The sequence below is a fragment of the Sarcophilus harrisii genome, chromosome 5 (genome assembly GCF_902635505.1).
Source record: "Sarcophilus harrisii chromosome 5, mSarHar1.11, whole genome shotgun sequence".
Lineage (NCBI taxonomy): Eukaryota > Metazoa > Chordata > Mammalia > Dasyuromorphia > Dasyuridae > Sarcophilus > Sarcophilus harrisii.
The window spans coordinates 12,059,397-12,082,111 of NC_045430.1; the positions used below are offsets into that span (position 1 = coordinate 12,059,397).

Sequence of the window (22,715 nt, forward strand, 5' to 3'; positions counted from 1 at the left end):
AGAGGACCATGGGGACTGAATATGGATCACAACATAGTATTTTACCTTATTGGCCTTTTCCATTTTTTTCTTTTTGAACTGATTTTTCTCGCGCAGCTTATTTGTGGAAATATGTATAGAAAAACGGCACCTGTTTAACACTTTGAATTACTTGCCATTCAGGGGAGGGGATAAGGGAGGGAAATTTTTGGAACATAAGGTTTGCAAAGGTAAATGTCAAAAATCTTCTGTTTGGAAAATAAAAAGCATTAATAGAATTTTTCAAAAAAGAGAAAATAGGTTTTATCTACACCAAACACAAAAGCCAAAGCTGGTGCAAAGGATTTTTATTTTGTTCCCACTCTTTCATAGGTCAACTCCCTTGCCCCTGATGTTTTGGGGGAGGAGAAAAGACAAGAGGCAGGTCCCTGGACTTGTCCTGGGCAGGATGCCCAGCAGGACTTAGAACACTTATGCAGACATCCCCCAATCACCCGTCAACCAGCCCAGACTGTGGACCAGGGATATTACATACACTCCATGGAGCGAAAGGCAGTTTTTGAGTTTGGTCAGAAGCCCACTAGATCACAGGTAAACCAGACTCCAAAGGAAAGGAAGAGACAGACCAATCATCACCCTGGAGCCGAGCTTTCGGAGTTCAGTTATCAGGAGGGCTGCATCCCCATGGCAGAGCCGTGCCAGGTACCTGCAACAAGCTAGGGAAGCCTGGCCTGGCACATCCTATTCCTAGCCTTGGCTATGTCAGGAGGGGCAGCCAGTGCCAGAGCCAGTACTTCAAGGGAGTTAGCAATCTCAAGGTGGGTCTCTACCTTCAGTAATTCCCGCTGGACCCTGAGAATCTACTGGCTCCCTCACCAGAACCCACGCCATTTTTACTCCTCCAATGAACCATCAAAGCAAAAGTAGCCAAGCCAAGGATGGTGGCCGTCCCTTCTACCAGGAACATGGACTTCAAAGACGTCATTTACTTCTTTCCTTTAATGATATGCTTCTGGTAAACGGAAGGGATGAGGGGAAGTCCTCACTATTGGTGAAATTTATCTCCGGGGACTGGGAATAAGGACACACCCCAAAGCCTCATAGGCCAATTTGGTCCTGATCTAAAATCGAGCCAAACAAAGAGGTGCTTGTTTCAGAAAACGCCTAGAACCAGCTGTTACTGGACAGAGAACCTATGATGATATAGCACCTCACCTTGCCCCCATCTAAAATTGGAAATCTGCTGCCCACCCTGTTCACCCAAAAGCTTCCCATCCAGTACATCCATACCTACAGCTATTATGTCATTTGGATCCTATGGGCTGTTCTCTGACTCATCTTTTCATAGTACGGCAATATCAGCCCATCAGAATTTGAAAATATGTTGGAATAATTGTTCCTAATTCAACGAAGAGGAAGAATTTACATATCTTTCCCTCTGAAAAAAGCATTTATTTTATCAGAGACCCTGTGGCCTGGTCTTACTGGTTTATTTTTTAAGCTTTGTATTCAATGTTGAGGCGCTAATATACAGCTGGTTTAGAGAAGCAGGCAAGAAATAATTTGTAGATTTTAAAGTAACGTAGTGGATGGATCTCCCCAGTGTCCCCCAGGAAGATATTCAGCCTCCTCATCCCTCATGAAAATCAGAATCCCATCCAGACAACTATCTTTCCAACTCCTCCCTCCAAAAACTAAAAGCACCCATCCTTCTCAATAGAAAATAGACGGTAAGGGGAGGATGCTTAGGATGGATCCCTAGAACTTCCCAGACTGTAACAAATAGTCCAGGAGGAAGCCGAGGACCTGGTCTTATGTGGACCTTTCTGTCATTAAAATACAAGGAAAGAATCTCATTGAGTGGGGAGGTAGAGAAAGCAGAAGCAAAATACTCAGATTTGGCAGTGGGAATACAAAATACGGGGTAAGAAGGACAGAGGTAGGGCCATCAACAGACCCTGACCACAAACGGAAAAACACACAGAACAGGAAGACACAATGACGGTATGTATTAAACTCCCGTCCCAAACCCCAGGATAACTTTACATTGCAATAAATAGTGCACTTTTTAGCAGTGGGAAACAAGGGGGGGAGGGGATGGGAAAAGTCTTTTCCCCCCCTCCCATCATTTCACCCTCCAGGGCCCTTATTTTCCCCTAGGTGAGATCTGACAGGTACACATGACAAAAGGAAGGCATAGGCAGGCATGTTCGGCAGTCCCTGGCACAAAGGATGTGGGGGCATTTCTCAAATGCTCTTCTCCCCTTTTCCAAGAGCAGCTTCTGAGGCTTCAAGAAGGCAGGCCTGGCCCCTGCCGGGACAGAGATGCTAAGAATGGGGTGCAGCACAAACATGAAGCCAGGAGGGGTCCTCTGGGTGCCCTCTGAAGGCACCATCAGCTAGCCTCCCGCCAGCTACCCTCTACGTCACTGGCCACAGCTAGACTGCCAGAGATTGCAAGGTCAGGAAGATGCAGCAACATCAGTGATGTATGATGCCCAAGCTGCCTATGGCCAACCTTCCTGCCTCATCTGAACCCCTCTGGGTCAAGGTCAGTTCCCAAGAAATGATGAGATTGCCCCTGAACAGCAATGGGGCTGATAGAGGAAAGGCTGCTACCATAGGCCTCTTGTGCTAGCTCTGTATTTGGAGGCTTCTCCCCCCCGAGCATTTGCTGCTCCTTCTCAGAGAAAACCACCGACGGGAACTTGGAACCCAATTTCCAGAGCCATCCCTTCCCAGTGACTCTGAAACACAAACATTCTCATGTTCTCCTGGTCTTTCCCAATCCATCTGACTGGACTTAGCTTTCCCGGGCCAGATGAGGGAGCCGGAAGGAGGGGCAGGTCCACCGACACCCGCAGAGGCTGTCTCCCTTCTGGCTCTACAGCCAGAAATGTGGTTCCGGGGCCAGCCCCAAACGCCCATCCCCACAGACCCTAGATAACTCATTCGCCATGCAGAATGCAATTCATAAATATTCACTCATTGCTACAGAGCAACATTCACTTATGAGACATTTTCTTGATCAAGCAGACGTGCTCCAGGGAAAGGAACCAGACGTACAAAGGGACAATATTGTAAGACACAAAGTAGGGCCAGGTCGGGCAGCTGAAGAGGCCGTGACCTCAATGCAAGTCACCAAGTGACTTATCAGCCTGCTCCCCCTGCCTCATCCCCTTGCTGCACTTTATGGAAGTTGGTTTTGCTGGAGGGACAGTGAAAAAAATGAGGGGCACAGTGCTTGGTGACAGGAAATAAAAAAAAAAAAAGGAAGGTAGGGCAAGAAAAGGCCATTCTAGTTGGCAGATACTGACTCGGTGATGACCAGCAAGACTGGCGGCACCGAGGAATCCGGCGAGGGACTGCCCCAGCAGCGGAGCCTGGATGGTGCTTCTGGCTGCATCCAAGGCATGACCACCTAATACCTCTCGTGGCTCTCCCCCCCCCACCCCTTACGTCTGCAACAGGACCTCTGGCTCAGATAATGAGCAATAAAGGGTGTATCCCAATTCATCTATTTCTCCAGGGGTAAGCTCTGAAAATAGATTCACCTTGGGGTTCAGGGCGCTAGGCAGAACTCCAGCCTCCAAGTAGCCAATCAAGGCTCGGAGAGCTTGCAGAAAGCGGTCAGCAAGCATGTCCTGAGACCAGTCAGTCTCCTCTTGGGCCAAGTGGAGAATGACATTCGTGAGCTGACTGGCAGTGAGATGGCCCAAGGCCGGGCTGGACTTGCATATGGCCTTGAGGATCTTGAGGCACAGTGCTCGACAGCCCGCGTCATCCTGGTCCAAGGCCCGGAGGCGGGCAGTCTCCGCAGGCCGCAAGCTCAGCCTCCAGAGGTTATCGTACTGGGCCAGCCGGTGAGGCCTGGCCACAAGGACCGTGTCCCCAAGCGTCACTGAGGGCAGGAAGTCAATCACGAGGTGCCGGTTCTGGTCGTACTGCACTTCCAGTGTCAAGGCCTCAGGAGGTGGAGCCGGGCGGATCACGTAGTCCAAGAGGGACCCGATGGCCGGCCAATTAATGGAGCCCGCCACAACCTTCTCAAATGTATCTGACACGGCCTTGGGCGAGAGGTACCCGCCGACCACACAACGGTCCCAGTAACTGCTGCCCCGTGGAAAATACTCTGGGTTCTCCCGACGCACCAGAAAGAAGCCCGGGACGTTCATGATGGTGTCCTCCCCAGGGATGCAGGACCACAGGTTCTGCTCCAGGACCAGAGGCACAATGAGCTGAATGTGGTCAGCGGTCACAACCTGTCAAGAGAAGGCAGACAGTGAGCAGGGATACCCAAACCTGCCCAGATGGGGGACGCCTGGTCCCAGAATGGGATAACCCCAAAGTTTCACACCCGGCCTCATGCTAACCTTCTGAACCTGAACCTCCAGCCTTGTCGCTGAGCCCGGCTCCTTTGCCCCGACTGCTACAGCAGAGGGAGCTGCCAAGGCCATTGTCATCCATGATCCAGAGACTACATCTTACCTCACCAGCTTCCCCAGGACCCAACCCATGATCTTATGCAGAGAAACCCCTCAATAATGGCATACTGAACCGATTGGAAATGAAGCCCCAATTTCAAAAAGCAAGAAAACAAAAAAGGAATTGGCGGGGAGCCAGATCCCAGTGCTGTCCCCAAGGGCCAGGGCTTATGATGCACGAGCTCTCCCAATCCCGAGGCATCTCTGGTCTGAATGATGAGGCTTTCAGAGAGCAGCTTCCTCTGTGAAAAGACCGTTACCTGCAGGTCGTCATACAGGCTGCCGCTCAGGTACATGTCTCGCAGTGGCATGTCGGGGAGCTTGGCCCGGAGGAAGCTGCGCAGCTCGGCACATATGTCCACCGCCGCCTGCTTGGCCCGGGCCTGCTCACCCGGGGGGATCGCTGCCCGGTTCCGATAATAAGCAAACAGCTTCTCCTGCAGGGACAGGCGGAGCCGTGACTTCTTCAAGTCTATCTGACTCTTCTTGGTGGCTGGTTTGGGTCTGGGGGGGTAGAACCCATCTACCAAGGAAGGCAAAAAGAAAAAGAAAAAAATCACATTAGAACAGTTGTCACTGCTGGTCCACTTTATCTACCCCTGGGACCCATCAGGCAATTGCTTCCTGGCCAGGGAAAGGGAAGGTGTTCTGCAGAAGGAGCAGAGCAGGCAGGGCAGAGATGGGACCAGAGCACAGCTAACTCTCACCTGTGTCAAAGGCTGAGGGGTCAGTGGGTAGAGTCTGCAGGGACCTGCTCAAACTGGTCTTCATGTCCTGCTGTAGTAAGCGGGAGGATCCCATCCAGCTTGGTTCCTCCCAGCTTCTTTTTCCTGAATGGCTCAGGCGGGTAGGGCTGCTGGGGGCACTGATGGCCCGGTCGTACATCTGCAATAGCCCCAAAACGTGAGCATGGGGGGATGCATCTGACTGTGCTCTACCCCTTACTTGTCTGAACATTTAGTTATATTCCTACTGTGTGCTAAGCACTGTGGCAGAACAAAGTAGAGAAAAGTTAGGATTCCTCATGGCAGCCCATGGTCCCTGAGGTCTAAGACACCCACATGCCAACAAATACCACAACACCACATGGCAGAAAGATTCCGAGCAAAGCACCACGGGGGCTCCCAGAGAGAAGGCCATCTCACCTTGCCCAGGAAGGCATTTCTAGGAGAGATGCTTTCTCCCAGGATGGAGGGGGTGGGATTCAACAGAGTTCAAAGGAGAACGCCTCAGGGGTGGGGGGGGCGAGAGCTCAGGGCAGTGCCAGTTGTTTGTAATCAAGGGCAGAGAGCGCCCTCTGATGGGATTAGAAAAGCCTGTGTAGCTCCAGGATGCAAAGGGAGTGGCTGCCAGGCAAAGGAGCCGAATCTTCACAGGGAGGAAGCCGGATTCCATGGGACGTTAGCTCCCTGCAGCGCCCAAGGCCTCACTCACCCGTTTGACTGCCAAGGTGGCAATCCCCAGCATGGCCGCTCCACCCACCCCCAGCACCAGCCGGGCATTGGACAGCACAAAGTCAATAGCGGTGCCGATGCCATTGTCATCTTTCTTGCCTTTTCCCTTGCGCTCACCAGTACCTGCCATTTCTCCCCTGTGGGTAAGAGCAAAAGATACAAAGCTGCCAGTAAGTGACAGTGACCAGTCAAGACCCCACTCTCTCCAGTGACCCCCAGCTGCTGTTTCTGCTCCCTCCCTCCTCGCCCAGAGAGCCAGCTGTCTCCTCCCTGCCCATCCTCGGACTTCTGGACAGACCACCCAGGTACCAGCCAATCCTTGGGCTCTTGCCTCACCCCATCTACCCCAGAGGAAGATAACTGGGCCTCGTGACACAGTTGGCAAGCTGAGGGTGGAGATGAGAATGAGCACGTCTTCCTGTCTGGGACAGGAAGTTCTCCCCCCTTCCTTACTGGACATCAATCTAGCTCCTTGACCCTTTCCGGTATCGTGAGGCGCAGGGAACCCCATTCCAGCCAGGTATGCTGGCCACATCTGCAAGCTCCTGCAGAGTTTCTTTTGACTCCATTTCTCACAAAGCAAGCACAGGAAGGCCAATGAAACTGGCACAGAAAGGCAGTGTTGGGCCAAACATGGGAAAGACAAAGCACCTTGAACCTGCTCTGGTGCCCGCTGCATGGGTACGCGAACCATGAACATCTGAGAGCAATAAAATAAAGTCTCCCTTTGCTGTAGTTACCTGAAAAAAAGAAACCCAGGTCCTGGCAAAGGGAAAAACAAGATAAATTCTATGACTTTCCAGTTCAGGCCTCCAACCAAAGAGGCAGGATCTTGATCTCACGGCTCTAAAGTCCTTGTGCTCACCAGGAATAGTTCCCAATCACTACATGGGAGCACAACTGGTCCAGATGATTCCCAAACAAGCATCTGAAGCGCTAAAAGCCTCGTAGCCCCAAAGTGAAGGGAGGGGGGGAGTAAGGGAAGGATTCAGCTCTTCTTGTGGCTCACAAAGCCCAAGATCCCTGGATGTTTGTCCAAGAGAAGGACAATCAGGATCACATGCTGCATGGCACCCGTGGGAGATCCCTGGCTGGGCAGATTTGAACATCCAAGTTCATGAGGACTTCACAGTTCGTTCACTGACTCCCAAAGCACTTTCTTCTCCACATTTGATCCTGGGAAATAACTCCGGTGTGCAAGCAAACTGGGCCAGGGCCAGCCAATGCTATTAGCTAACCTCAGGGAGTAGAAGATGGGGGCAGGAGGCAGAAGGTAGCAGGGGGAACAGAGAGCACGTCATCTTCCCACTGTACAATTTCAGCTGTTCAATAGTCTTCTCTATTACTTTAGAAGGGAAACTCCTTGAGGGCAGGGATTGTTTCATGTTTGCATGTTTTCCCAGTGCTAACTTAGTACAGGGCCAGGAGAACACTTACAAATGCTCATCAATTGGTTCTAATTCTAAACAGTGCTAACTTAGTCTGACATTTCCAGAAATGTGGGTGCCGTCTCTCCTTTCCCCCAGAGTTAAACCCATAATATCCTAAAACCATTGAAGAAAAGTGCCTTCCTTTTTGTTTTCCTTCTGCTGAAGGTGGCAGGCCTGAGCCTAGGGCTGGAGGCCTCAGAAGGCAGACTCGAATGTGTGCATTTTTGGCTGGATGCTTGGGCCCAGAGGCCAACTGTGGCTATTTTTACTTCACCGGCCAGGCCAGAGTTTCCAAATAGTTACTCTACCTCCAACGCTCCCCACCCATTATAGAGCCTGCTTAGACAGCTTACCCTCAGCTAAAATGAACATAGCAATGACTCCAAATTTCCAACTTTGAATTCTCATTGCTTACAAAGGGTCGGGTTCCCCCCCCCAAAAAAAAAATCGCTCATCTGTGAGATGCTTAGAGAGCCCCAGAACATTCCTACTCACAATCCTGTAAACCCAGGTGTATAATCGGGAGGCATTGTCCCCCAACTACAAAGAGACAGTGAGAGACTATCCTGCTCCCAGTTCCCAGGGTTGAGGAAAGGGTCTCAGCCAAGAACAAGACTAGTAGCCAGTCTTGTGCCAGGGTGGCCTCCTGACAGCCAGCAGTCAGGATTTTAGTCTCTGGGTTACATTTCTCCCTCCCCATTTGGGATGAGAGAAGCTGTGCTTAAAACTTAAACCACATAGGTCAGGCTTGTTAGAGTTCTTGCTGCTGGAGGGCAACACCCAACTTTGGGCTAGATAAGATTTCAAACCTCTGCCGACTAAAAAGAGGAAGTTTTACAAGTCCAGCTAGAGCAGAAAGTCAAAAATAGGATTCACCCTTTCTTAGCCTAATTATTCTGGACTATCTCAAAGAATTAGTGTGGAACTATGGGTTAGTGGGGGAGGGGGGGGAGAAGAAGCTAGGCTGCTGGACCTTGGGATACACCAATGGCCAAAATCTAGATGAAGCTAGAGAGAAGGGAGGGCCAAGCAAGTCCTTATAACCTCTAATATAAATCTATGTTAATTAGCCCATTTCTCCAGGTGTAAAATGTCTACTAGCCATACAGATTAATGGACTGAAATATGGGAAAGGCTAAAGTGAAAGACAATAGTGGAGTACTATGAAAGGCCCCACAGAGGAATTTTACTGATGAATAAAATGTCACATGCCCAGGAGATTCCCAGAAAAACATGGCTAGCCAGACCACAAATGGCCAATACCAGAATTATTCAGGTGGCAAGGAAACTCCAGCAAGCAGAAAGGTCTGGACTAGACTTACCCTTCACCCAATGCTATTAGCTAACTTCAGGGAGTAGGAGATGGGGGCAGGAGGCAGAAGGTAGCAGGGGGAACAGAGAGCACGTCATCCAAACCAAGTATGGGGAAAGAGCTAAAAAAAAAAAAAAAAACACAGTGCTCTGAAGTTTACAAAGCCCCTGGGAGGGGGCTGGGCCTCAGAGGCCCAACCCTATGAGGAGGGCCAATGCAAGCGTTATCTTTGTTTTACAGTCATGGAACTGGTGACCTCTTCCTAGTAAAGGGGTGGGGGGGAAGGGTGCCAGTGTTTGTGATTTCATCACAGGCCAGAGCACTAACTCTGGGAGCTTTGTCTCCCTAGGCTGCCTTAGGCCTTCACGTAGACGGCACAGGGAGAGCCTCATCACCTAGATGCAAGCACACCTTTGGCCTCTCACTGACCCTGTCAAACCCCTTCACCTCTCCTGGTTAGCAGCAGCTAACTTTTGACCAGTGCCAGAAGGCCCACGCCATCATTCATGTACCAGTGGCACCCCGTACAAGGGTATCTCATACGCCAGTGCTGCTGCCCCGGTGCAGGGCGAGGCTCCCGAGCTACCTCCCTAAGGAATGCTGTGCCCCCCATAACTCACAAGTGCAGCAAAGGCTGGGAGACATTTTCTCCTCTTTATTGAACTAAATTTGTGTTTAAGAACACACAAGAGATCATAGTCTTGATCCAGGGAAGTCCAATCTACAGCATGGCTCACTGCTGACCTTCCCTACAGAAATTAAAGTGTGCCCAATTAGGTGGTGAGTGCCCAATAACACTTCTCTCTCAAGCTCACATACAGGAAATGGGAACTCTGGTTAACTGACTGCACTCCGAGCTAATAAAAGGGCCAAACCAGGCCACAAATGTAAGGCAGAGTTCTTTCCCTAGGTTGCGACCTCTGGTCCTCTCAGTTGACCTGAAACCTACTTTCCAGGCTTAACAGCTGCTACTGTAGTTTTGACAGCAGAGCCCCCTCTCTACCGCACCCCAAGACTTCGCGGGAGCTGCTGGAAAGAGCTGGTGGCTCCCAGCTACCTCCCTTAATTTAGCCATATAATGAAAAGGGGGTAACATTATGCCCTTACTTACCTAGTTTGCTGCTAAGATCAGCCAGAACCTAGTTGACCATTGCCCGGAAGTCCAATAGGCAGTAGTCTCTCTCCACTTCACCCTCCCCCACCCAGGTCTCTGTCATTGAAAGACCAAACTATTGGTTTCAGTCTTAGGAAAGGGATATCTTACAGGTAACTGACTGTACTCATTACTATTAAGCAAACGGCAAAATTTGCCCAGTTTTTCGGGTGCTGCTTCACTTAGATACTGGCATTTTTTCCATTGGAATCACTTTGCTACTTGAAGCACTCTCCATCAGTATGGGGCTTCGAAACTTTCGTCCACGCCCATTTTGATGATTATGGGTAAAAATGGCATTCTTGTTTCAGTTCCTTTTGATCAATCCGAGTCAGAAGCCATGCCTCCCTTCAGGCCTCCCACAGCTCGCATCCTGATGAAAACTGCAAAGTACAAGGGCTTTGGCTTTGATTTCTACCAACTACTGGCTCATGTCGCTAAAGGCAAATAATTAACCCCTTTAGTGCTGTTATGGATACGATTTTGTCCATGGAGCTGCTTGGGAATAGAGAGACTTAGCCAGTGAACTGCTCAGTCCCTTGAGTGACCTGGGGTTAACCACATTCCTTGCCCACAGGAAGCCTGAGGGTCCTTCAGAGCAGGAGCTCTCTCAGAACTCCGCCTCCTCAGATCTGAACCAAGCTTGCAAAGTCAAAGCTCCTTGGCTGCTCATCCTATCCCAACTCTGGAGCCGCAGCTCAGATAATTACCCTCTGAGTGTCTTCGAGCTGCCCAAGGCTTGAATGATCATTTCAGCAGGGAATCTATATGATCCAGCCCAGTCTTTGCTTGAGCAAAGCCAACATCAGCCCACACCAGGAAACATTTCCAGGTCCTTCAAGGCTTTCTAGGACTCAATCTGTATCCCAGAAGCTCCTCTCCTACCTCAGATCTGTCAAAGGGACCACCAACCTTCCAGTCCATCTTTAAATTCAGACCTGACCCAGTCACTCCCAAGGCTTCCTCTCCCTTCTAGTATCAGGTTATCAGTAAAGTAAAAATTCCTATTTAGTTTTTAAAACTTTAACAACCTCACCGCAACCTCTCTTTAGAGTCAGAGTAAATTCCTTCCATGGGCTAGGACCCGGCCAATCTGGCCCTATTTCTGTTCCATCTCTGTGCTCTTGCTAGTCCTCCACGCTTTATCCAAACCTCTCCCTCCCTTAACCAACAACCAATCTCCTTCTAAGTGGTACAGCGTGTGTCTCGTCTCTTATAGATGTTAGGTATTGATCAGTACCCTCTTCCTCTGCTTATCATATGCAGTCAATCCTTTGTTTAAACTTAGGACATGGAATGAGCCAAATGCTCAGAGCTGATCATTTCTTCATCTAGAGGCTGGGCCACAACCAGCGGCCATCCTCAGTCCTATGGGATCCTCGGCCGGACACAGTCTCAAACCCGAGTCCCAGCAAGGCTCCTCCCCTGGAGGTTCTTCTCCCCCCACTCCTTCATTTGTGATCGTCTCATGGGCTCCCACTGATTTAAGCTCCTTCCTCTTGCTGATGGTTCTCAAACCCCCTCCTCTACCCCAATCTCTCTGGCCTCCAATCTCCCATCTCCAAAGGCGTCAGACTTCTTCAGGACCCGTCGCTCCCTCATGGGGCAGCTAGATGGCACAGTGCAGTCCGGAGCCTCGAGTTCAAACCCAGCCTCAGATATTTCACATTTGTGGCCCCCCCCCAGTTTATCTTTCCCATCACTGTACAAGCAAACACCATTTCCCCAGACTCTCGGGATCACCTCAATCATGCTGGCCTCCTCACTAACTCCGCCCGCACCCCACAGTGTGTCTAGTTCCCAGGATCACCTCCCCCTCCTCACACAGGCCTCTCCCCTGTCAGAACTACAAAAATGGCCTGCTTTTTTTTTTTTTTTTTTTTGGGGGGGGGGGGGTTCTGCCTGACTCCAGTCTCCACCCCGAGGTCCCCCTTCAGCCTGTGAAAGTGACTGTCCTACAAGGGATCTGACCAGCTCCGAGTACTGATCTCTCCATTCAATAAACCGGCAGGCTCCGAGGCAACGCCGACCTTTTCTCAGGAGGGCACCCGGGGGGCGCTGGTCGGCCTCGCTACGGTCTCTAGGAGGCGCGGACGCCCCCATAGGAAGAGCCCCTCCACTTTGCCATCTACGAAATGGGCACAACTTGCACGGGCTTGGCTGTTGGAAGAGACTGGCACGCAGGGTCCCATTTGCTCTCAGGGTGGCTGCAATCACACCGGAGCGATTCGGGGCCGGGGACTCTCCCCCGCAAGAGGGAGGGGCGGCACGAAGTTCCCCGCGGGCTGGCTCCCGGGAGCGGCGCTGGAATCCAGGACCTCGGAGACCTCACGGGGGGGGGGGGGGGGGGGGGGGGAGAGGGCACCCTTCCGTCCCCTCCCCCACGGACCTCCAGGGCCAGGGGCACATTGTAAACAGAAACCGCGCCCCGAGGTCCGGGCCAAGCCCCCCCCCGCCCCCCAGAGGTAAGGGACAGAGCCTCCTGCAGGTCTCAGCAGGCGAAGGCCGCTCGGGGCAAGTACACAGCAAGCGCTCACTCAGTGTCAGCGCCGAGCATGCAGGAAGCGCGGCTAACTCGGTGTTCGCCACTCCCCCCATGGGTACTAAGAGCCTATGGGGCAGAGGCGGGCAAGCGCCGCGGCCCGCCCCCCCCCCCCCCCCCGGAGGCCGCGGCGCACACAGCAGGCGCCCAATGCTTGCTCTCCCCCGCGCGCTCGGGCCGGACCTACCTGGGGCTCCTCAGAGCATGGTGGGGCCGGGGCCTCAGACCAGGCGGCCTCGCTCGCCGCGCAGGAAAGCCCGGCCCTTTTCCAGCTGCCTCTGCACGGCGTCGGGGCCGGCCCCGGGCGGCAGCGGGCGGCGGAACTCTCGGCGGATGGTCTCCACGTAGAAGTCGCGGTCGGTGAGGCGCAGCTCGCGGGCCCGGCGCAGCAGGGTCCGGTACAGACCCAGCACCGCGCCGCGGCCGGGCTCGGCCATGAGGGCCCGGGGGGCCGGAGCCGCGCCTCGGCGAGCCGTCAGCGACCGGAGACGAAAACGGAGCTGGGACCGGGGCTGGGGCCAAGAACGGCGCCTCACACGGCCGCCGCCGCCGCCTCCTTCACGCCGCGGTCACCGGGCAACATGGCTGCTTCGCTTCCGGGGCACGACCTCCGGACAGGAAGGAGGAAAAGAGCAGAGGACGGAGGCCGGGCCTTGGGAGGAGGGACTTCCTGTAACGGCAGGCTCCGCCCCTGAAAGAGTCCTCCGCTCTCTTAACTCTAAGCCCCGCCCCGAACGGAGTCATCGGTTGTGGGCGGGGCTACGTCTCCCTTTCTCGGCACTCAAACTGCTCCCACTTCCGGTCCTGTTAGTGACGTTAGGAATATGGGCGGAGCCCAGCCCCTCACTTTTCTTCTCCCTAAGCCCCCCTCCTGGAGAGGTGACGTTCGGGAAGTGGGAGGGACTACACCTCCAGATTCCTTCTCTCAACCCTCCACCCTGAAAGCCCCGCCCCTCAGAGGAGCGTCCGTAGGAATGGGAGGCGGCTATGCTTCCCTCGCTCGGTAGACTCCGCCCCCACCATGACGTCAGAGATGGAGCAACGCTTCCCTACTCAACCTTCCCATTCCCGTAGGACTCCGCCCCCTCGGAGTGACGTCACTTCCTCACCCTTTCCGGGAGGGCACATTCCCTCCCCTCCCCATCCCTGGGAAGTGGCTAAAGCAAACCTTGCGCCACCTATTTTACAGACGAAGAAACTGAGTCCCAGAGAAAGAGCATGACCTGTTAGAACGGGCGCTGCATTTGGAACCCGAGGACCCGGTTGGACTGTGTCCGGGTGACGGAGCAAGGGGTGATCCCAGCCTAGAGCGGGCCACGAGCTCACAAAGGGTGTGAGTGACGGGCGAAGGATTCCCCCCCCCCCATCCCGAGATTAAACAGCCCCCTTCCCGCCCTGCAGCTCTAGTCCCGCCCCAAATTCTGGGTCCTGGGGAAGGATCGGGAGGAGGTGGAGGGAGCTTGGAACGCAAGTCTGAGGGAGGGGAAAGGGAAGAGAACGAGCACTTATTAAGCGCCTAGTGTATGCTAAGCCCTTCATCCCTGTTGGCTCCTTTGGTCCGACAACAACCCACGGGGGAGGGGCGCGTTATGATCCGTTGTACACTCGAGGAAACCGAGGCGAACAGGGCCTAAGAGACCGGCCTGAAGCTCACGTGGCTAATAAGCGAAGGGGGGTTTGTCCAGCATTTCGGCGCTTTGGCCAGGCCGCCAGCGCGAGGCGGCGGGGCCTCCCTGCTCCGCGTGGCCGGCGAGTCCGACTGCTGATCGGGCTCCATCCCTACAGAGAGGGGCCGGGCCCTCACGCCGGCGCCAAGGACCGTTTGCTCTGGGAAGGGAGCCCAGGGTCTAGCAAGGGGCAGATCCGGGCCAGGAAGGGCCTGCAATTCCGGGACCGGCTGCGGAGGGGGCCGCTCCCCCCCCCGCCCCTCCCCGAGCCGGGGTCCCGTTTCCCCCCCGACACTGGCCCGGGACACAGCCAGGGCCCCCCGGGCTCTCCTCCGCGAGACCCGAGGACCCGCCTCTGGCGCTGGGCGCTACCCCGCCGCTGTCCGAGAGATGCCCTCAAACAGCCCATTAACGAGAGGAGGAAGCCGCTGGAAGCGGGAAGCCCCGAACCCGTCTTACTTTCACCTTGCTGGGCTCTTAGTCCAGCCCCATAATCCCGCCTTGCCCGCTTAAGGACCTCGTCAGAACAAAAGGACCTTCTGCCTTTTTCCAGCTAAAGTAAACCAGTCTCGGGGACCTTTAGCCGCGCACTTTATCCCAGACTGCCCAGATGTGCACAAAATCTCATCGGAGAAGGTCCCACGTCCCTGCTCATTCCCCCAGCTCAGGTGGGCTGCTGCCTCCTTCAGGGACCCCGCCCGCTGAGGGCGTAAACCTCATTAAATGGCTTTTCTTGGAGGCAGTCTGATACACGCCCCTGAACATGTGTAAAGTGAGGGGGAAGTAACAAGCCCCGGATTCAGAACCAGCGAGGAATCTAGGTTCGGCTTTTACCCGGTACCCTTCCCAGCTACCCGACACCAGGCAATGTCGCTTGGTCTGTCTCGGCCTCAGCCTCTCCTGCGTGAAATGGGAGTAATACCTTGGATACCTACCTCTCATAGTTCCTACAAGAAGCAGAAGGGTGTAAAAATCTTCCCAAGACCTAAAATGCTATTCAGCAATCAGATAGACCTGGAGTAGGTGCGTGTATGTGTAATGTTCTCTTCTCTGAATTTTAGATGCTCTCCGAGAGCGGGTTTCTCCGGGGGGCTTGCAGAGGCAGCAGCCTTCGTTTCTGTGCAGAGTGATCACCCCGAATGCAACCAGAGAGTAAAGTCCAAGTCCTTTGTCGTCTCATTCAAAGTCTGTCTCCTTCACTTGGGGCTCCGCTAGTTTTCTGGAGGTCCTCCACTCCTCAGTCCTCCTTAGTTCTGCCCGACTGGCTTCTGAATCTCCTCGACTGAATCTGCCTGAGGCTCCGAGCTTCTACCGGGCTTCTGGCTCTGGCCCCGAGAGCTTCTTGCTTATATGCTGTACACTGAGTACACACCAATCCTTATATCACCGGGAAACCATTATTTGTTGTAGGATTAAATCAGTTCCAAGCTAGATTTAAACATTGTCTCCTCAATTCCACTTAATACTTTGTTTCAAGTTCTGGCCCGTAACATCTCCTTGTAGGATCAGATCAATCACACTGAACCATGAGAAATTAGACAACTTTTGTCTCTGTCAATCCCGCTCTTTGTACCTTGTAAGAATCCTAACATTGTGAAACATGATCTATTATGTCCCCGACATTGTCAGATCTACTAATCCTGTCACTGTATGGTCTTAGTTTTAGAGTAGAGCTACCTTCTCCCTACTTCCTTTGGTAAAGGTTTCTCTGAAAATTCACCAGGAATCAATGGCAGGTTTGGGCTGTTAGAAGATGTGGGAAAGATGTTCCCCTTGCCAGACTTCCTCCCTCCTCCCAACAGCCGTTTCCATGACTTCATCCCCATCTCCCCAGACTAAGGAAGTCATTTGAACAAAAAATAAGTTTCTATACTTAATCGCCTCTTACTTTAAAAAAAAAAAAAATGAGTTCAATTCAGCAAATATTTTTAAGCACCTACTATGTGCTGTGCTGGGAAGAGAGATGCTGTTCAGCTGAGGCACGAGCAATCTCCATTTCTGCATAGATAATGATTGGAAGAAAATACATCTACAAAACGTTTACTCTGTTCCAAGAGTGGGGAAGCATACAAGCAGCAAGACAATTGCTCCTGAGGAGTTTGCATTTTTCCAGGGTGCATGAGAGGACACGGAGAAGGAGGATGCACAGTTAAGTGCACAGGGAAGCAAATGCAAGGTGTGTTTTTTTCAGGAGAGAGAGCAGATGCTCACTAGATCGACGACCCCAGCAGGTCATTTCACTTCAGTCTCAGTTTCTTCATCTGTAAAATGCGGGCAATAATAGCATTTTCCTGTATTGTTGTGAGGATCAAATGAGATTACATGCAGAAAGTGCTTTGCAAACTTGTGTAAATTATTATTATTAATAACACTAATATTTATTTATGCTAATATGTAATATAATATTAATTTAGGGGCAGGGAGGAGGTGCACTGGATACAGTGCTGAGCCTAGAATCAGGAAAATCTGAAATCAAGTCTGACTTTGGAAGCTAGCTGTGTGACCCTGAGCAAGTCATTTACCCCTGTTTTCCTCAGTTGTAAAATAAGCCAGAAAAGGAAATGGAAAACCACTCCAGTATCTTTGCTAAGAAAATCCCAAATGCAGTCACAAAGAGGCAGACATTATTGAAATGAAACAACAACAAAATTGTAATACCAATAGTAATGCTATATTAATTTTAATATTCATACTATAAATATTCAATAATAATAATAACAGCCACTTTGGGGAGAGGATCAGGAAAAGCTAGTAGGAGGTAACACATGAGCTTGGAAGAAAAGTAGAATTTCCAGGAGCTCAAAGCCAGGGCACAACCCGTGCCACATGTAGCAGCCACCTTTGCAATGGCACCAAAGTGAAAGAGGGACAATTTCAAGAGGAAAAAGCCAGCAGACCAATTTGACTGGATCATGGGGTACATGAGGAAGGATAATGTGAAATATGAAATATTTGGTAGAAGTCTTAAGTGCACAAATAAGATATTTTTATTCTGTTTTATCCTGTAGGAAATGGGGAGATATGGAAATTTTTTAACTGTTGGGGAAGGGTATTAACATTGTGGTTAGAAATATCAATTATTTTTTTAAAAATCAGTTATTTTAGACCTTCATTCTCCCCTTTTTGTACAGGAAATGGCCCCATACGAGAGCATGATACCCTCCTTGTTCTTGCTGCAGTGATATGTAGAGTGTATACCCAAAGGAGCTAGATGAGGTCTTCTTGCACCTCCTTAATGAGGTGAGAGATTTCCCCTGACAAGGTTAATTCCTTGTTAATAAGACAGGGCCTTTGTTCTTGGAATTAATGATTTCTCTTTAACAAGGTGTGAGCTCTCCTTCCTCACTGAGAACCAATGATTCTACATGGGGGTTGACTGATTTCTATGCCCTTGAACTTGGTCTTTAAAAAAGAGACTAGACAGACATGGAGAGCACCAGAGAAGGAAGATGAGGAGGCAGTTGGATACCCTCAGAATCTGGTTCCCTGGAAGGATTCCCTTGCAGGGGGGGATGATGCTTACAGTGCCTCTGAGGTGCCCGGAGAAGAGGGAATCCCTGGGTCCCAGTGAGACTTGTAGGGGACCCGCAGCATTGAGGGGCCTCCATAGACCCAGAACACGGAAGGACAGAACTAGGTTAGGATGGAACAGAGTATGAATGAAGCAGACCATGTAGACCTCTGGGATAAGTGAGAATCATGGGAAGTGGGGGAACTGAATGCCTTCTCTAATAGGGGAAATGTGTGTGTGTGTGTGTGTACCACAGAGTATTGTAAATCTGGAAGACCTGATCAATCTTCTGGCCAATATAAGAGAGTTATCCAATTGTGTCTCATTTCTGTTTTCTGTTGAATTAAATAGTTTGTCCTGAATTTGAAATATTGTCAGTACACTTACTTTAAATGACCATTTTTCATTTTTTGTGACACCAGATATAAGTGTAACCCTAAGATCCCTAGGGAAACTCTGGGTGGGACACAAGCCAAAGAAGAAATGATTCTTGGAAGCCTTTAAGTACTAACCTAGTTTGCTTAAACTCAAAAGCCTATATATCTCTTTAAAAAAAAAAAAAAAAAAAAAGTCACCCTTTTTTGTCGTCTTTAGCATGTTTTTGAGGGTAAAGTTTGGCTCCTCCTGAGGGTCTGCCTCAATATCACTATTCATACTTGCCTGCATCACTGTTATAAATCCCTTCCGTTATGTGATTTTCTGTCCATCTTTTGTACACATCCTTTCAAAGGAAGAAGAAACAAAACCCCAGCTCATCAGAGGGGCTCCCTGTGGAGGTTTCTTTCAAAGCCTCTCCCTTTTCTTCCAAATTTGCATCATGTGAGTTCCAGAGTCAGAATGTTACACTTGAAAGGGTCTTCTGAAGTAATCCTGGTTAATCCCCTACCTGGAGCCCAATTCCACTCTGTGACTTTTTCTTTTATCTGTGTCTAGATATCCTCCACTTCAAGAATCATAGGACATGACGTTCTTAAATGAATTTTTTCCATTTTTAGTCAATTCTGACTTGGGGAATTTCAGCTTCTATTAGGTTGAAATCTACTTTTTTAGATTTGGCATTTGCCCAAGTCCTGCCTTCTGGGGCCAAGGAAAATAAGAGTGATCCTTTGTGTAGTCAAACATCCTTTAAATATTTTCAGATAGAGATCATAGTTCCCCACTAGGCCTTCCTCTTCCTTCCTACTGCTTCTTTTGTATGCTTTGGACATGCTCCAGCTTTGTAAGATCCTTTCTAAAATGTGTAGCCTATAATATGACAAAAAAGGAAAATGATAAGTGTTGGAGAGGATGTGGGGAAATTGGAATACTAATGCATTGTTGATGGAGTTGCAGGCTAACCCAACCATTCTGGAGAATAGTTTGGAATTATGCTCAAAAAGTTATAAAACTATAAAACATAATCTTTGATCTAGCAATACTACTTTTAAGCTTGTATCTCAAAGAGAGCAGAGAAAAAGGACAAAGCACCCACATGTACAAAAATGTTTATACCAGGTTTCTTTGTGGTGGCAAAAAATTGGAAATCAAGGATATGGCCCTCAATTGGGAAATGGCTGAACAAATTATGACATATGAATATAAAGGAATATTACTGCTGTATAAGAAATGATGAGTAGGCAAAGTAGAAACTCACATGAACTGATGTTGAGTAAAGTGAACAGAACTAAAAAAAAAAAAAAAACATTGTGCACAGTAACAGCAACATTGTGCAATGATCAACTTTGATAGACTTGGCTTTTCTCAGTCGTACAATGAAAACAATTCCAAAAAACTTATAATGGAAAATGATATCCACACCCAGAGAAAGAACTATGGAGTCTGAATGCAGATTGAAGCAGGCTATTTTCACTTTTTTGTTTGTTTGGTTTCTTTCTTTTGATTTTTCTTTTACAACATGACAAATGTGGAAATGTGTTGAATATGAGTGTACATAAATCAGATTGCTTGCTATCTTGAGGAAGGGAAAAAGGAAGGAGAAAGGGAGAAAAAAATCAAAATCTTATAAAAGTAAATGTTGAGAAGTATCTTAATATGTAATTGGAAAAAGTAAAATACTATTAAATGATGAGAAGCAAAATAAATACATTTAATAATGAAGGCTTTCCTCATATTTTTTTAAAGGAAAGTGCAAAAGAAAATGTGAGGAAAAAAATCTACTAATTCATTTTAAAAGCATTCTCCTTGTAATAGCTAAGCTTTTTAGTTGCAGTTGACTTATTTTTTTTTCCTTTGTTTTCCAAGGTCCTAGCACAGGGCCTTCTATATAGGAGGTATTTAATAAAAGCATTTTTGTTTAAGAAAAAAAATGTGTAGCCTAGAATAGGACTCAAGGCAGAGGGCAGTGAGTTTATCACTTTGTTTATTCTCTATACTTTTTCTATTATTGTATTCTTTTCTGTACCATGTCTTACCTTTGACTCATATTGAGTTTAGAGTTCATTCAGCATTGAGCTCTTTCTCACATTAGCTACTTCCCAGCCATATCTGGCCTCATTCTGTTCTTGTGCAATTGAATTTTTGAACCCCCAAATGAAAAACTTTGTTTTAGCTTGTTAAATACTAAACCTATTAAATCTCATTAGCTTCTATCCATGTTCCAACCTGACAAGAGTTCTGTGATCTAGTGTCCTGGTGATCCTGACCAGCTTTAGATCACCTGAAAGTTTGACAAACATGTCCTCTATGTCTTCATTAAAGTCATTGGTAGGAATCTTGAGCAGAATGGGGCCAGAAATAGGATCCTGGGCCACTATACCAGAGACCTCTCCCTCCAACCTGACAGTGATTCATTAATCAACCTATGTGTCAGGTCATTGAAACAACTTTGAATTTCCCCAACTAAGCCATCATTGAACTCACTCACTTCAGTGGACATTTATTAAGTGTCTACTGTATGCAAGGTAACTTCAGCCAGTCCACACTTCTCTATCTTGTTTTCAAAGACATTTCCAGAGAAAGATATAGAGGTGGACAGAGAAGTTAAGTGCCTTGGCCAACCACTAACCCACGCCAAGTAAAGAAACCAGTTGGAGCAGCAAGATTCTCTCAGATGCACTTTGTTCTCTCCCTCCTCTGTCCAGTGATGGGAACGGACTAGATGGTCCCTGAGGTTCCTCTCAACTACAGATTTATCATCCTATGACCTTTCTGTGCCTCAATTTTCTCCTCTATACGTGATGGAGACAGACATGGCCCCTGATGGTCCTCTCAGTTCTCCTCCAGATATGAGCTAGAATTTCTTCAGTAGTCCACACCCTTCACTATAGAGATCTCCACTCTTCTATACTTTTTAGACTTCCTCTTACTTTGTCATGGCCTTTATATTGATGGTGAAGAACATCTTCACACCCTAGCACACGCAATCTGTTGCCAAAACAAGAACTACAACATTAATAATAGCAACAGAAAGGAGGTGGGGGGAATGATGCAAGAGGGAAAAAAAGAGCTCACTGGGCTTTTGCACTAGTTAGGACTGCCCTCCCTCCTCATCTCTTTGTTTTCTTGCTTCCTTTAAGATTCAGGTCAAATTGCCCTTTCTGAAGGTCTTTCCTATTGCCCAGCGTCCCCTCTGAGACTACCGTCCACCTTCTCTGTACATATCCTGTATGTCTCCAATTATTTACATATGGATTTGAGGGCCAGACAGTCTTTTCCTTTCTTTATGTCCTCCAGCAATTAGCACAGTGCCTGGCATGTAGTAGGAACTTGATGAATGCTTGTTGACGACTGACTGACAGATCAGAAGGGGACTTGGAAATAAACAGGATGCTTTCTATTATTATATACATATGTTTATAACAAGTTATAAATACTCTGTAGTATTTGTAGCTCTTACGCAATCATTGTTAATTTGAACATTTATTTCAGTGGAGGGTTACTAAGTTTAGAATTTTTTAAAGAGCATCTGGGAAAATGTCCTAGAGCAGAGTTATTCCTATTTTAGCTTTTTCTAACCCGGAAAAGAGACATTGAGCCTCGACCTGATCGAGAGAACAAGTCAGGTTGACTTCCGAGTTCCTCTGACCCCGTCCCAGGGATCTTTAGATGATGGAAAACTTTTAGATCCTCCACCTCAACTTGGGTTTTAGGAATTTAGACCCAACAATAGGAAATGACTCTCCCATCTGCACACACGTCTTCCATGACACCATCAGGATCTTCAGATAGAACAGTCCTGGGAGGAAGGTACTCCATGCATTAAAACCTGGGGTCACCTGATCTTGAGGTAATAGGTCTTCAGGATATAATGCACTATTGCTATAAATATCAACAGAATAATTACTCCCATTTCTGTAGACTTTAAGTGATTATAAACATATTTTCTAACCACAATCCTCTGAGAAGAGTCCTGAAAAGATTAATGTTTCCATTTGACAGGGGAGAAAACTGAGTTTAGGAAAGGTTTTTCTCATCACTTCTTGGGACTTTGAGATAAAGGGGACTTTTTTTAACTAATGAGAAAAAAAGAAAATTTACGTAAGGCCCAAAAAAGAGACAGCTGGGATTCAAGTCCAGGTTCTCTGACCCCAGAGCAACACAAGGATATAGGAAGGATGGATTGAGACTCTTTGGCTCCCACTGACTAACTCCATTCCAAAATCCCCTTTGTTTATGGGATGTTTGGACTGCTTTGGCTGAGGGTGGTTTGATTTAGTGTCCCATATTGACCTCTCCAGCATCAACCCTGAGATTTCTTTCTATACTTCACTTGCAGCCTTGGACTTGGTGCTGGGAGACAGGAGGGGAGACCCAGAGCTGTGACCTGACACTAGCTTCCCATGAGATAGGGAGGATGGAAGAATGTTCCCTTCTTCCAGACCCCAGCATGTTCTGGAAAGCTAGTGGGTGAGTTACAAACTGAGAAAGGTCACAAAGAGAAAACTGAGTCCCGGGATTCCCAGAAGCTCAATCTTTGTGAACTGAGGCAAACCATTTCCCTTCTGGGACTCACTTTCACCATCTGGAAAATGAGGGGGTTGAAAAGAGATCATAAAAAAGGAAAAAGGACCCATGTGTGGAAAAATATTTTTAGCAGTTCTTTTTGTGGTGACAAGGAACTGGAAATTGAGTGAGTTCCCGTCAATTGGGAATGGCTGAATAAGTTATGGTCTATGAATGTAATGGTATTCTATGCTGCTATAAGAAATGAGGAGTGGGTAGATTTCAGAAAAGCCTGAAAAGAC

General features: G+C 48.9%; 1 protein-coding gene across 2 annotated transcripts; it reads right to left on the reverse strand.

Moving 5' to 3' along the window:
• Positions 1 to 311: 311 nt before the first annotated feature.
• On the reverse strand, positions 312 to 12,628 carry MIEF1 (mitochondrial elongation factor 1). Of its 2 annotated transcripts, XM_031941101.1 has the most exons (5): positions 12,542 to 12,628; positions 5,898 to 6,054; positions 5,171 to 5,348; positions 4,724 to 4,986; positions 312 to 4,241 (listed from the first exon to the last, which is right to left on the reverse strand). In XM_031941101.1, exons 2-5 carry the CDS (start codon positions 6,045 to 6,047, stop codon positions 3,435 to 3,437), a joined length of 1,398 nt encoding a protein of 465 aa, XP_031796961.1. In that variant the 5' UTR covers positions 6,048 to 6,054; positions 12,542 to 12,628; the 3' UTR covers positions 312 to 3,434. The 2 variants fall into 2 exon arrangements, with proteins under 2 accessions (XP_031796961.1, XP_031796962.1); XM_031941102.1 differs by lacking the exon at positions 5,898 to 6,054 and having other exon boundaries at positions 12,542 to 12,608.
• Between the last annotated feature and the right edge of the window lie 10,087 nt (positions 12,629 to 22,715).

Coding starts and splice junctions, on each gene's coding strand:
- MIEF1 (XM_031941101.1), bottom strand. CDS start 6,047: ATGGCAGGTACTGGTGAGCGCAAGGGAAAAGGCAAGAAAGATGACAAT. Junction 5,349..5,897: donor CCACCTTGGCAGTCAAACGG/GTGAGTGAGGCC, acceptor GGGCTATTGCAG/ATGTACGACCGGGCCATCAG. Junction 4,242..4,723: donor GCCTGTATGACGACCTGCAG/GTAACGGTCTTT, acceptor TTCTCTTGACAG/GTTGTGACCGCTGACCACAT.